This window comes from Mustelus asterias, chromosome 19 (genome assembly GCF_964213995.1).
Source record: "Mustelus asterias chromosome 19, sMusAst1.hap1.1, whole genome shotgun sequence".
In the NCBI taxonomy this organism is placed as follows: Eukaryota; Metazoa; Chordata; class Chondrichthyes; order Carcharhiniformes; family Triakidae; genus Mustelus; species Mustelus asterias.
Window position 1 is genome coordinate 4,851,006 of NC_135819.1, and position 13,729 is coordinate 4,864,734.

At 46.7% G+C, this 13,729-nt stretch overlaps 1 protein-coding gene across 2 annotated transcripts in view; it reads right to left on the bottom strand.

The window, feature by feature from the left end:
- Positions 1-374: 374 nt before the first annotated feature.
- The window catches only part of stxbp2 (syntaxin binding protein 2), an 82,650-nt gene continuing 69,295 nt past the window's right edge, over positions 375-13,729 (bottom strand). The window contains exons 15-20 of one of the 2 annotated variants that reach the window (XR_013500132.1): positions 11,952-12,058; positions 9,192-9,290; positions 7,652-7,737; positions 6,345-6,502; positions 2,078-4,264; positions 375-1,999 (exon numbers count right to left, since the gene is read on the bottom strand). Coding sequence is in view for 1 of the 2 variants with exons in the window: in XM_078234916.1 (XP_078091042.1) it covers positions 4,185-4,264; positions 6,345-6,502; positions 7,652-7,737; positions 9,192-9,290; positions 11,952-12,058 (530 nt within the window). In the remaining variant the exon portion in view is untranslated. Of the gene's footprint in view, positions 4,265-6,344; positions 6,503-7,651; positions 7,738-9,191; positions 9,291-11,951; positions 12,059-13,729 lie in introns of both variants that reach the window. The other variant, XM_078234916.1, reaches the window with a different exon arrangement.

Sequence of the window (13,729 nt, forward strand, 5' to 3'; positions counted from 1 at the left end):
ATCTCGGGACACTAAGGGGCAATTTAGCATAGTCAATCCACCTAACCTGCACATCTTTGGACACTACGGGGTATGTGACAGCACCACCTCCCAGTCTCACATCAGGGAGAACGTGCAAACTCCACACAAACAGTCAATCACCCAAGGCTACAACTGAACCCGGGTCCCTGGCGCTGTGAGGCAGCAGGGCTAACCACTGTGCCACCTTGACTGCATTTCAATTAAGTATTCAAGACATCCTGAACTGGCAGAAGCATCACATCATTGCAAGATCCATTTAAAAAAAAACCAAAAGATACAACATACTACAGGATGGAATCAGTTAAGCAAATGGTAACTTATTACATAGATGACACACATACAGCATTAACTGAGAGTTTATAGTATTTTAATTATTCAATGCATGTACATACAAAAGTTATTCTGGCTATTGAAGAGGAAATATTTACATCAACTTTTGCCATCTAGATAAATCATGAACACTGAGATTAAATCCACTGAATCTAAAGGCAGATTACATGCTGGGTAACAGAAGATTCAAATAGGTCAGAGAATAATTAGCCCCCTCCCTGGTCAAGAGATGTGAGGAACTGTTCCATGGAAAACAAGAAAGCATTTCATTAAGAAGCAGAGACCAATTGGCGAAGGTAGATCAGCTTTATAAACAGCAACCCGAGTTGAAAGTTTATTTATTCATGTCACAAGTAGGCTTACATTAACACCGCAATGAAGTTACTGTGAAAGTCCCTGAATCACCACACTCTGTCGCCTGTTCGGCTTACACGGAGGGAGAATTTAGCACGGCCAATGCACCTAACCAGCACGTCTTTTGGACTGTGGGAGGAAACCGGAGCACCCGGAGGAAACCCACGCAGACTCGGGGAGAATGTGCAGATTCTGCACACACAGAAGCCGGGAATCGAACCCGGGTCCGTGGCGCTGTGAGGCAGCAGTGCTAATCACTGTGCCAACGAGCTATTCTGTCTCTCATAGTTAATGTTCAGACTGTAGTTATACGGTGTACACTATTGTAAAGTGGTAACAGGACCAGAGAGAGAGAGCGAGTCGAGTATTGATTAGACTTGGAGAAGTAACGAAGTCGAATGGTGCAAGAAAACTGAGAGGGGGGGGGGGGGGAAAGAGAGAGAAGGGAGTGGGGCCTAACCATTACAGGAGCACAGTGCCATATGGAATACACCAATGTGAAGCCAGACAAAAAGCGCATAAAAGGTCCCCATAAACCTCGAAACTCACTGCAGAACCTGTTTAACTAACGTGAGAAAGTGGACCTTACTGCCTGTGCTTTAAGCGGTTCCTCTCAGGCGAGGGGTGGGGTGCGCTAGCACACACGGGGAAGAGCTTCCTCCAGACGTGGCCCACACTCCGAAACAAATCCAGTATTTGCCCAGACGTGACAGGTCTGCCAGAGTGTGCCTTGAGCTGTACGTGGCCACGCCAGGTGCTTATCATGGACTTTTCAAAGACTCGGATGCAAAAGAACTTGCATGAAAAAAATGTTTCAGAAATGTAAGGGTCCAGCACATTCAACGTCCCTTTCAGAATTGGGGTTGGGGTGGATTTGGGGATGCTCTAAAATGTAAAAAAGTACATTTTAACTAAACCAAAACACAGAGATCATTGTCCAAAAAAAAAATAGTAGCATACAAGATATTTTCAGCGATACTTTGAACTAAGATTGCATTATGTCATCCAAGGCCAGAAAGTTCCACCCAAACCATCTACATATCATTGTTTTAAAAAAAAAGGAAATTTCAATGTAGATTAATGAATTTGCTTACAATCTTCATTTAAACCAAATTTACAGACATGCAAAGTTCAAAGAGAAAAAAAACCCGCCCCATTCACAGCCTGGTGACAGGAACTTGTGCAGAGCTGCATTTTAGTTAGTGCAATAAAGCTTATAAAACAAAAGTGGACTCATGCAATCTACGACACTCTCAGAATTGGGGGCAGAGCAGGGACTGATAGCTTCACTCTCCTGAGGAGATCGGGGGGGGGGGGGGGGGGGGGTGTAGAAGAGAGAGAGAGAGAGAGAAAGCAGAGTTCTTGAAAACACTTGTGCCAAGTTAGCTTTGTGCTTTGGACCATTGTTGTATCTCCTCCAGTGTGAAGTTCGGCTATCGCAAGGAGTCGGCTTCACGTCAGACGGAAGGAAAGAAAGAAACAGAACTGTGCGACACCGGGGCTAATCGGGAACACAAGATACATTTCTCAGAGAAAGCAGGATTCAGTTGAGGAGAGGGGAGAAGAGAATTCTCCGGGCACCGTACTCTCTGGGGAGCTCACTAATAAGTTAACTCAAACTAAAGTACTCCCCAAAGGTAAGCCTTCATGCTAGCAATAGAAATTTCTCTCATTTCTCTAACTGTTTGTCTTGAGGTAACAAGTGTTCAGATGTAAATATGTTAAGATAGCTCTGTCGATGCACTAATGAGTTTTACTAGGCGGTATGATCTAGAGATGTCGCTTTACATTGAAGGGATATTGTGCTATACCAGTTGCAATGCACAGTGCTATCTGGTGGGAGGCTGCTGGTTTGTAACATGCTATACATACAGCAAGCTTCCGAGTTTGGCAGTGTCAATGGAGGTGGTAGAGGGAGAGCGTGTTAAACACTGACGTGCTGTCAATACACACGTAAGTCACCATAATCCAACAGGCTGCCAATTTATGGAGGATTACTGGCGATGGAAAATATGAAAACCGTCACGTATAATCTGCAACATACATTTTTTTGGGGCCTCAGATTAACATCTGCGTATTGTGATGGCAAACACCCGACATCTGTCCCATTGAGGCTTGATCTTAAAAAAAAACATAATTTTGTCCTAAATTCGCTTTTTCATTATTGACAGTAAAACGGGAGATCTGCATGCCTTTACAAAGCAAGAATGGGAAGGCTGCAGCATTGGTATTCTGCAAGCGTCAGATCAAATGGATCTGAAAGCCTTCTTCAACCCAACCTATTGAATCTAAATAATTAAAAATGACAAGCTTAACTGCCTATTCAGATGGCAAGCAAAGAGATGAAGCAAAAGATTATGCAACACGCCACAAATATACAATCCTTTATGATTTACTCCTTGCTTCCAGTTTACAAACAATGCAAAGTGCATTCAAATGTACAATGTAAAGAAAACACAGGGATGTTTCCATCGGTCGAGAGGCATGCTATGCAATTGTACGTTAATAGAAAAGGCAAGACAGAAGGGAATAGAAAACCTCAGTTGCAACAGAAGTAGGACAACTAACCAGACGGCAAGTTGCTTAACAGCTTTGGTTGAGTTCGAGATGAATGCACTTCACAAGCTAGTTGGTAGCATCAGTGCATCTCATCTTCCTGTCTGTTTACTGTACCTTTGGCTCTTTGCAACTGTTGTAATGGGTGCTCTGTCCAATGAACCAGCACCTCTTCTGTACCAAAGGCGCTCCAAGGTCCTTCTCTGTTAGTTAAAGGTGTGGTTGAGGGGTTTAAGACACGGAAGGCATATAGACGAGGAAATGGTGAGGCACAAACTCTGGCCTGTACCAAACCTCCTCAGCTTGGAGGACAAGGCAACAAGGCGGCTGGCTCCTCACTCCAAGCCCAGGTTGTCAATGGCCAATTGTACAAACTCCAGTCTGCCACCCAGGCTGAGGTCAACAAATACAGTACAGGCCGGGGTCTGAAGCAGGGACATCCCTAATCCCTCTCTGCATCTGGATGACCACCAACCTCGACAATGGTAAAATTATTTAACAAGAGATTATTTTTTTGTTGGAAGGGTGCATCCAACCTGGAAGGGAAGCTGACACATCAGACGAGGGGAGGACTGGAGTACAAGAGGGCCGACGGCATTTCACGAATCACAGCCCCGGCAAGAGTCTGCATCTTTACGGGGAAAAAATAACAAAGTTGGAGGAGGGGGCGAAGGAAAGAGAAGACCGAATGTCCGACTCACCAAGTGGCAAGTAAATTAGCACTGATGCACCCACGTTTGACAATTAAAGGAGGGATACAACTGTAAACTTCAATTTAAAGATAAATAAATAATTACATCTAATTCTGTGAGCTTAACATACAACCAGTTGATTTAGAGTCACTATTCCACTTTTCTGTGGGGTTTAATCACAGCTGGAAAATTACAGGATGGCAGCAGGCTTGGGAACATCCAACAGTCGTTTCAGCTCTGAGTCTCCAGAGGTTTGTCTAAAGTCTTCAGACTGTCCAGGAATCTTTCAGGGGTCAGGACGTGAGTGGAGCCTATGGAGGAGGCAAAAGGCGGACATGTTGTTCTGGCATCGGTCAAGCATTTTACCCAAGCTGACCACCCCCCCACTTCTGAACAAGAGCTCATCTACATTAGGCCCAGAAACCGGTTCTGTTTCACGGATCAGAATTCCCCGAGCCACATTTACCTCACATCCTTCAATCACTTCGCTCTTCCCAATGCATTAAAATTACTCTTGACCCAATTCCAGCACCCACTACAGTGGGATTCCCAAGCTATTTATCCTACAACCCAATTACTATTTGGTGAATAAATACTGCCCAGCTTAATTTCACACTCTAAATGTCAAACTTGTCTCTCCTCCCCCCCCCAAATTAGGAATCATACTTCCAAATTCCAATCAGCTTCCTGCAGGTTTATTCCAAGCACTCGCTGGATAAACTTAAACCAGCTAGAACCTACACTGGCTATTCTACACACTTAACTCTGCCACTGTCAAACGAGTGGTAAATGGACAAAAAGATATAGTTAAGGGGGAAATGTGGGGTGTGTTACCATCTTGTGCTGCAAGTTTAAGCTTTTTTTAAAAGCTTATTTATTAGTGTCACAAGTAGGCTTACATTAATACTGCAATGAAGTTACTGTGAAAATCCCCTGGTCGCCACTCTGTTCGGGTACACTGAGGGAGAATTTAGCAAGGCCAATGCACCTAACCAGCATGTCTTTCAGATGGTGGGGGGAAACCAGAGCACCCGGAGGAAACCCACGCAGACACGGGGAGAATGTGCAGACTCCGCACAGTCACTCGAGCCAGGAATCGAATCGGGGTCCCTGGCTCTGAGGTAGCAGTGCTAACCACTGTGCCACTCCGCAGCCAGCATTTAATTGATCAGGGAGTGCCCCCATCAATCAAGCCTGGAGCAATCACTGTTGTAAGCAACTAGAACTAATTTTGCAGTTGCAGCTTTCATAAATTGCCTGGCCTCCACTCACTGCATTGTGCTGGAGGAATAATCCTGCTTTACCCGGGCAATGCAGTTGCTATAGTTTGGGTGACGGGTTTGGAGACGGTTTGCTATCGTTCATAAGTCATAGAATCATAGAATCCTACAGTGTAGGAGGCCATTCAGCCCATCGAGTCTGCACCAACCACAATCCCACCCAGGCCCTATCCCCATAACCCTATGTATTTACCTTAGCTAGGCCCCTGACACTAAGGGTCAATTTAGCATGGACTTGATGGTTTGAGTTATGAGGAGAGGCTGGATAGACTGGGACTTTTTTCTCTGCAGCGTAGGAAGCTGAGGGGTGACCTTATAGAGGTCTATAAAATAATGAGGGGCATAGACAAGGTAGATAGTCAATATCTTTTCCCAAAGATAGAGGAGTCTAAAACTAGAGGGCATAGGTTTAAGGTGAGAGGGGAGAGATACAAAAGTGTCCAGAGGGGCAATTGTTTCACACAGAGGGTGGCGAGTGTCTGGAACAAGCTGCCAGAGGTAGTAGTAGAGGTGGGTACAATTTTATCTTTTAAAAAGCATTTAGATAGTTACATGGGTACGATGGGTATAGAGGGATATGGGCCAAATGCGGGCAATTGGGATTAGTTTAGGGGTTTTTTAAAAAAAAAAAGGGTGGCATGGACAAGTTGGGCCGAAGGGCCTGTTTCCATGCTGTAAACCTCTATGACTATGACTCAATCCACCTAACCTGTACATCTTTGGACACAAAGGGGCAATTTAGCAATGGCCAATCAACCTAACTAGCACATCTTTGGACTGTGGGAGGAAACCGGAGCACCCGGAGGAAACCCATGCAGACACGGGGAGAATGTGCAAACTCCACACAGGCAGTGACCCAAGCTGGGAATCGAACCCGGGTCCCTGGCGCTGTGAGGCAGCAGCGCTAACCACTGTGCCGCCCTAAATTAAAACCGCAACTCTCAACCTACTTCCAATTCATTGGCCAACAATGTCAATGTTCACTCCGCTTCCATCTGCACCCATTAGGTAAGTCCGAGACTCAACAAGGCTTTGCACGAAGATTTAATTTTTAATGGGACCAATGACTGTTGAAACTTCACACGGAAAGTAACAAAACTGACAAACTTACCGATCAGTACCTCCCATTTGTTGTCGGTGGCCTTTGTCACTTCGTAGGCACAGCGCATCTCAGACATGGAAACCCCTCCAATAACAAACACGATGAGTCGGGGCCCAGTCCTGTACTCTGACGGAGTTTTGTTCTTGTGCCAATGTCCAAAGCGGGCGCTTGAGGAGGGGGAACAGAAATTCACTTCAATAAAGTTTCCCCATGTGCGCTTGAAGTTTATTTACTAGTGTCACAAGTAGGCTGACATTAACGCTGCAATGAAGTTACTGTGAAAATCCCCTGGTCGCCACACTCCTGTTCGGGTAACACTGAGGGAGAATTTAGCACGGCCAATGCACCCTAACCAGCACGTCTTTCGGACTGTGGGAGGAAATTTCTTCACCCAAAGGGTTGTGAATCTGTGGAATTCCCTGCCCAGTGAAGCAGTTGAGGCTACCTCATTGAATGTTTTTAAGGCAAAAATAGATAAATTTTTGAACAGTAAAGGAATTAAGGGTTATGGTGAGCGGGCGGGTAAGTGGAGCTGAGTCCACGAAATGATCAGCCATGATCTTATTGAATGGTGGAGCAGGCTCAAGGGGCCAGATGGCCTACTCCTGCTCCTAGTTCTTATGAAACCCATGCAGACACGGGGAGAATGTGCAGACTCCGCAGAGACAGTGGCCAAGCCAGGAATTGAGCCCAGGTCCCAGGCACTGTGAGGCGGCCGTGCTAACCACTGTGCCACCGTAGGGCTGTAGATCCTCCAGGTTGGGATAACGTGCACACAATCTCATCTCCATCAATGAGGGGATAAACCACCACTTTGGGGAGATGGTGACACTGGCAAGGTGACTATTCATTGACCATCCTAGCTGCCCAGAGTCGTGGCTTGATGCCGCGGAGTAGCTTGCTAGGCCCTGCAGAGGGCAGGTAAAAATCAACCACATTGGTGTGGACCTGGAAGCAAGTACGTATAGGCCAGATAAGGCAAAGACAGGTTACTCTCCTTAAAGGATATTAGTGAACCAACTGGACTTTTACACCAGACAGATTCATGGTCAATTTGTGGCATCAGTTTTGCTTAAATTTTAAAATTCTAATTTTAATTCTCAAATTGCCAGGGTGGGATTTGAACTCTTGTCCTCTGGATTACGAGACTGGTAACAATTATCCACACCCTCTCTAATACATACAGTGACTTTTACACAGCACAACTACTGAAAGAAAGTGACACATTTTCTTCAAACAGGATGGGAAATCGCCAGGTTTACTGCAGAGATTTCAGTGCCAGCAGAATGGACGCCGGGGGCTCATTGTTCACCTACCTCACGGCTGTCTGAGTGGCTGTACTTGGGGCAGGGTCTGATACAAACGGCCACTGCTTTTTGCAAAGCTTTTCTTCTGTAGCGTCCTATAAGGATTACAAATCGTTACATCAAAAATACATACCTATTGCAAACCGAAGGATTTGCAAGACAGAATAATTCATATTTCAGATGAGATGTTAACTACGCAAGCTTTATATAGAAGTGTGTGATATCCAACAGAGACATTGTGAACTGCATCACGTCTGCTATCATGCATACCCATCTTAACAGCATCGATATTCCAAATACTCATTTATTCTCTATTACAGCTCTATTTGCAGCTATACAAGACACTCGTCAGACCCCAGTTGGAGTACTGTGCTCAGTTCTGGTCGCCTCACTATAGGAAGGATGTGGAAAAGATTGAAAGGGTGCAGAGGAGATTTACAAGGGTGTTGCCTGGATTGAGTGGCATGCCTTATGAGGATAGGCTGAGGGAGCTCGGTCTTTTCTCCTTGGAGAGACAAAGGATGAGAGAAGACCGAATAGAGGTGTATAAGATGTTGAGAGGCATAGGTTGGGTGGACTCTCAGAGGCTTTTTCCCAGAGTGGAAATGTCTGCTACGAGAGGACACAGGTTTAAGGTGCTGGGGGGTAGGTACATGTTAGGGGTAAGTTTTTCACACAGAGGGTGGTGGGCGAGTGGAATTGGCTGCCGTCAGTGGTGGTGGAGGCGAACTCAATAGGGTCTTTTAAGAGACTCCTGGATGAGTACATGGAGCTTAATAGGATGGAGGGTTATAGGTAGGTCTAGAAGGTAGGGATGTGTTCGGCACAACTTGTGGGGCCGAAGGGCCTGTTTGTGCTGTAGTTTTTCTATGTTTCTACAGACAGAATTTTAAACCATTCTCTCCCTCTAATGTTGCTTGTCAAAAGAAACATATTTCATGTTTCTTAGGGTGGCACGGTGGCTAGCACTGCTGCCTCACAGTGCCAGAGACTTGGGTTCGATTCCGGTTTTGGGTGACTGTGTGGAATTTGCACGTGTCCGCGTGGGTTTCCTCTGGGTGTTCTGGTTTCCTCCCGCAGTCCAAAGATGTGTAGATTAGGTGGATTGGCCATGCTAAATTGCCCCTTAGTGTTCCAAGATGTGTAGATTCGGTGGATTGGCCATGCTAAATTGCCCCTTAGTGTTCCAAGATGTGTAGATTCGGTGGATTGGCTGTGCTAAATTGCTCCCTAGTATCCAAAGACGTGTAGATTGGGGGGGGGGGGGGGGGGGGGGGGGGAGAATTAGTTGTGGTAAATGTGTGGGGCTATGGGGATAGGGCAGGGGAGAGGGCCTGGAGAAGATACTCTGTCGTCAGAGAGTCAATGCAGACTCAATGAGCCGAGTGGCCTCCTTCTGCACTGTGGGGATTCTAAGGAACCTCGAGGAATCAGCAAGGAGTAAACGCAGGTCACTTTTCCTGATCAGTGAATAGCCAGCAATCAAAGTAACAAGCAGCTGCCAGTGTGGGTGGGTGGCCCACACGGATTCACACTACAACCACCGTACCTCCATTATATCCTTGATGACTGGAGTCCACCTGGAGAGCTGGTAAGTCGATTCCGTTCGTAATTTTCTTTCTGGTTTAGACTTTGAAGTAGATCCGCTCTTAAAATGAAGTTTATAACAAAAAGAAAGTTAACTTCTCTGATTTCACGTACTGCCTTTCGCCGATTTCCTTAAAATCTTTGTGATTTGAAGTAAAACTGACAAATCCGAAGCATGTCTATGTTTCCCCTAAACCTTTGCCACTTGAAAAAAGATCAGTACAGGGTACAATGTAATTTTCTGGACCTCTACTAGACCACACGGACTCCTGGTGTCCTGTCCCATCAAAATTCCAGTTCTGAATCCCATTTCCTTTTATCGATCACCAAATGAAACATCCTCCGTTTGTACTCGAGTCAACGAGAAAATGCTCTGCTTTAGTCAGCGCTGAGGTTACATTTTCCAATGCGCTGCTCACTGACCTCCCAACTCTTAGACGTTCACACCACAGTGAAGCAACATAGTCATACTTTACAATGTCTGCAACGTAGCCAAACCTGGGACAAGGAGAACATAAATCAAACGTATTACGGTGGCACAGTGGTTAGCACTGCTGCCTCTCAGCGCCAGGTACCCGGGTTCGATTCCCGGCCTTGGGTCACTGTCTGTGTGGAGTTTGCACGTTCTCCTCGTGTCTGCGTGGGTTATCTCGCACACAGTCGGAAAGACGTGCTGGTTAGGGTGCACTGGCCGTGCTAGATTCTCCCTCAGTGTTACCCGAACAGGCGCCGCCGGAGTGAGGCGGCTGGGGGATTTTCACAATAACTTCATTGCAGTGTTAATGTAAGCCGACTTGTGACACTAATAAATAAACTTTAAAAATAATTTTACATTGCTCTAGCCCCTTTACCCCCATTTCACCTTTGTTACTTGATCTCTCAGGCTGGCACAGTGGGTGAGCACTGCTGCCTCGCAGCGCCAGGGACCCGGGTTCAATTCCAGCCTTGGTCACTGTCTGTGTGGAGTCTGCACGTTCTCCCCGTGTCTGTGTGGGTTTCCTCCGGGTGCTCCGGTTTCCTCCCACAGTCCAAAGATATGCAGGTTAGGTGGATTGGCCATGGTAAATTGTCCCTTAGTGTCAGGGGGACTAGCTAGGGTAAATGCATGGGGTTGTGGGGATAGGGCCTGGGTGGGATCGTGGTCGGTGCAAATTCGATGGGCCAAATAGAACATAGAACATAGAACATTACAGCGCAGAACAGGCCCTTCGGCCCACGATGTTGCACCGACCAGTTAAAAAAAAAAACTGTGACCCTCCAACCTAAACCAATTTCTTTTCGTCCATGAACCTATCTACGGATCTCTTAAACGCCCCCAAACTAGGCGCATTTACAACTGATGCTGGCAGGGCATTCCAATCCCTCACCACCCTCTGGGTAAAGAACCTACCCCTGACATCGGTTCTATAACTACCCCCCCTCAATTTAAAGCCATGCCCCCTCGTGCTGGATTTCTCCATCAGAGGAAAAAGGCTATCACTATCCACCCTATCTAAACCTCTAATCATCTTATATGTTTCAATAAGATCCCCTCTTAGCCGCCGCCTTTCCAGCGAAAACAATCCCAAATCCCTCAGCCTCTCCTCATAGGATCTCCCCTCCATACCAGGCAACATCCTGGTAAACCTCCTCTGCACCCTCTCCAAAGCCTCCACATCCTTCCTGTAATGTGGGGACCAGAACTGCACACAGTACTCCAAGTGCGGCCGCACCAGAGTTGTGTACAGTTGCAACATAACGCTACGACTCCTAAATTCAATCCCCCTACCAATAAACGCCAAGACACCATATGCCTTCTTAACAACCTTATCTACTTGATTCCCAACTTTCAGGGATCTATGCACACATACACCTAGATCCCTCTGCTCCTCCACACTATTCAAAGTCCTCCCGTTAGCCCTATACTCAACACATCTCCTTCTGCACTGTAGGATTCTATGATTCTTCATTGCAGTGCTAATGTAAGCCTACTCGTAACACTGATAAACAAACTTTTAAAACCAATTTTACATTTCTCTAGCCCCTTCACCCCCATTTTGCCTTTGTTACTTTATGTCTTGGGGTAGCAGGGCGGCACAGTGGTTAGCACTGCTGCCTCACAGCGCCAGGGACCCGGGTTCGATTCCTGGCTTGGGTCACTGTCTGTGTGAAGTCTGCATCTTCTCCCCTGTGGCTTTGTGGGTTTTCTCCGGGTGCTCCGGTTTCCTCCCACAGTCCAAAGATGTGCGGGTTAGGTGGATTGGCCAGGCTAAATTGCCCCTTGGCGTCAGGGGGACTAACTAGGGTAAATGCATGGGGTTATGGGGATAGGACCTGGGTGGATTGTGGTCAGTGAAAATTTGATGGGCTGGTCTTCTTCTGCACTGGAGGATTCTATGATTCCCTCGCCTTCCACCCTGTAATAGATCTTTCCTCATTTTCTCCTACACCTCTCTGCCCTCTGTACTTGTTTAAAAACCCACTGAATCTCTTAACTTTTTCCAGTTCTGACGGAACGTCATCGATGCTGCCTGAGCTGCAGGGTGTTCCCAGCATTTTAATGTCTTTAGGACATTTCCATAAAGCCTAACCACACACTTGAGGCATGCCCTTGTTACAGCTGGACTCAGATGGCGATTACTGGCACTGCCTCGTGTCTGTGTTCGAGAAACTTCAATATTACTTTCCCGGTTGCTCAGGCGAGACTGGAAAATGAACGCTGGTCATGTTCAGTGATACATACCCCAGCTATGATTGTTGTGCCCAGGTTCTGGTAGTTTCTGATGATATTGCTGTCTTCCTGGATATTTGCATGCTGTATGAGTTTGGTGAGATTCTCTTCTGTGATCCCTGAAATGACCAAACAGAACAGGTTCAGCCAAAGGAAGTTAGATAATATAAACACAATAATAAAGAAAATATTTCTGAAACTGCACCACCCCCCTGCCCCACCCCTTACCTCAATAAGATCGCGGCTGATCGTTGATCTCAAGTCTACCTATCCCCAAATCCCTTGATTAAACATAGAACATAGAAAGCCACAGCACAAACAGGCCCTTCGGCCCACAAGTTGCGCCGATCACATCCCCACCTCTAGGCCTATCTATAGCCCTCAATCCCATTAAATCCCATGTACTCATCCAGAAGTCTCTTAAAAGACCCCAACGAGTTTGCCTCCACCACCACCGACGTCAGCCGATTCCACTCACCCACCACCCTCTGAGTGAAAAACTTACCCCTGACATCTCCTCTGTACCTACCCCCCAGCACCTTAAACCTGTGTCCTCTCGTAGCAACCATTTCAGCCCTTGGAAATAGCCTCTGAGAGTCTACCCTATCCAGACCTCTCAACATCTTGTAAACCTCTATCAGGTCACCTCTCATCCTTCGTCTCTCCAGGGAGAAGAGACCAAGCTCCCTCAACCTATCCTCATAAGGCATGCCCCCCAATCCAGGCAACATCCTTGTAAATCTCCTCTGCACCCTTTCAATGGCTTCAACATCTTTCGTGTAATGAGGTGACCAGAACTGCGCGCAGTACTCCAAGTGGGGTCTAACCAGGGTCCTATAAAGCTGCAGCATTATCTCCCGACTCCTAAACTCAATCCCTCGATTAATGAAGGCCAGTACGCCGTACGCCTTCTTGACCGCATCCTCCACCTGCGAGGCCGATTTAAGAGTCCTATGGACCCGGACCCCAAGGTCCTTCTGATCCTCTACCCTGCCAAGAATGGTACCCTTCATATTATACTGCTGCTTCATCCCATTGGATCTGCCAAAATGGATCACCACACACTTATCCGGGTTGAAGTCCATCTGCCACTTCTCCGCCCAGTCTTGCATTCTATCTATGTCTCGCTGCAACTTCTGACATCCCTCCAAACTATCCACAACACCACCTACCTTGGTGTCGTCAGCAAACTTACCAACCCATCCCTTCACTTCCTCATCCAGGTCATTTATGAAAATGACAAACAGCAAGGGTCCCAGAACAGATCCCTGGGGCACTCCACTGGTCACTGACCTCCATGCAGAGAAAGACCCCTCCACAGCCACTCTCTGCCTTCTGCAGGCAAGCCATAAGACCATAAGACCATAAGACATAGGAGCGGAAGTAAGGCCATTCGGCCCATCGAGTCCACTCCACCATTCAATCATGGTTGATTTCAACTCCATTTACCCGCTCTCTCCCCATAGCCCTTAATTCCTCGAGAAATCAAGAATTTATCAATTTCTGTCTTGAAGACGCTCAACGTCTCGGCCTCCACAGCCCTCTGTGGCAATGAATTCCACAGACCCACCACTCTCTGGCTGAAGAAATTTCTCCTCATCTCTGTTCTAAAGTGACTCCCTTTTATTCTAAGGCTGTGCCCCCGCGTCCTAGTCTCCCCTGTTAATGGAAACAACTTCCCTACGTCCATCCTATCTAAGCCGTTCATTATCTTGTAAGTTTCTATCAGATCTCCCCTCAACCTCCTAAACTCCAATGAATATAATCCCACGATCCTCAGACGTTCATCG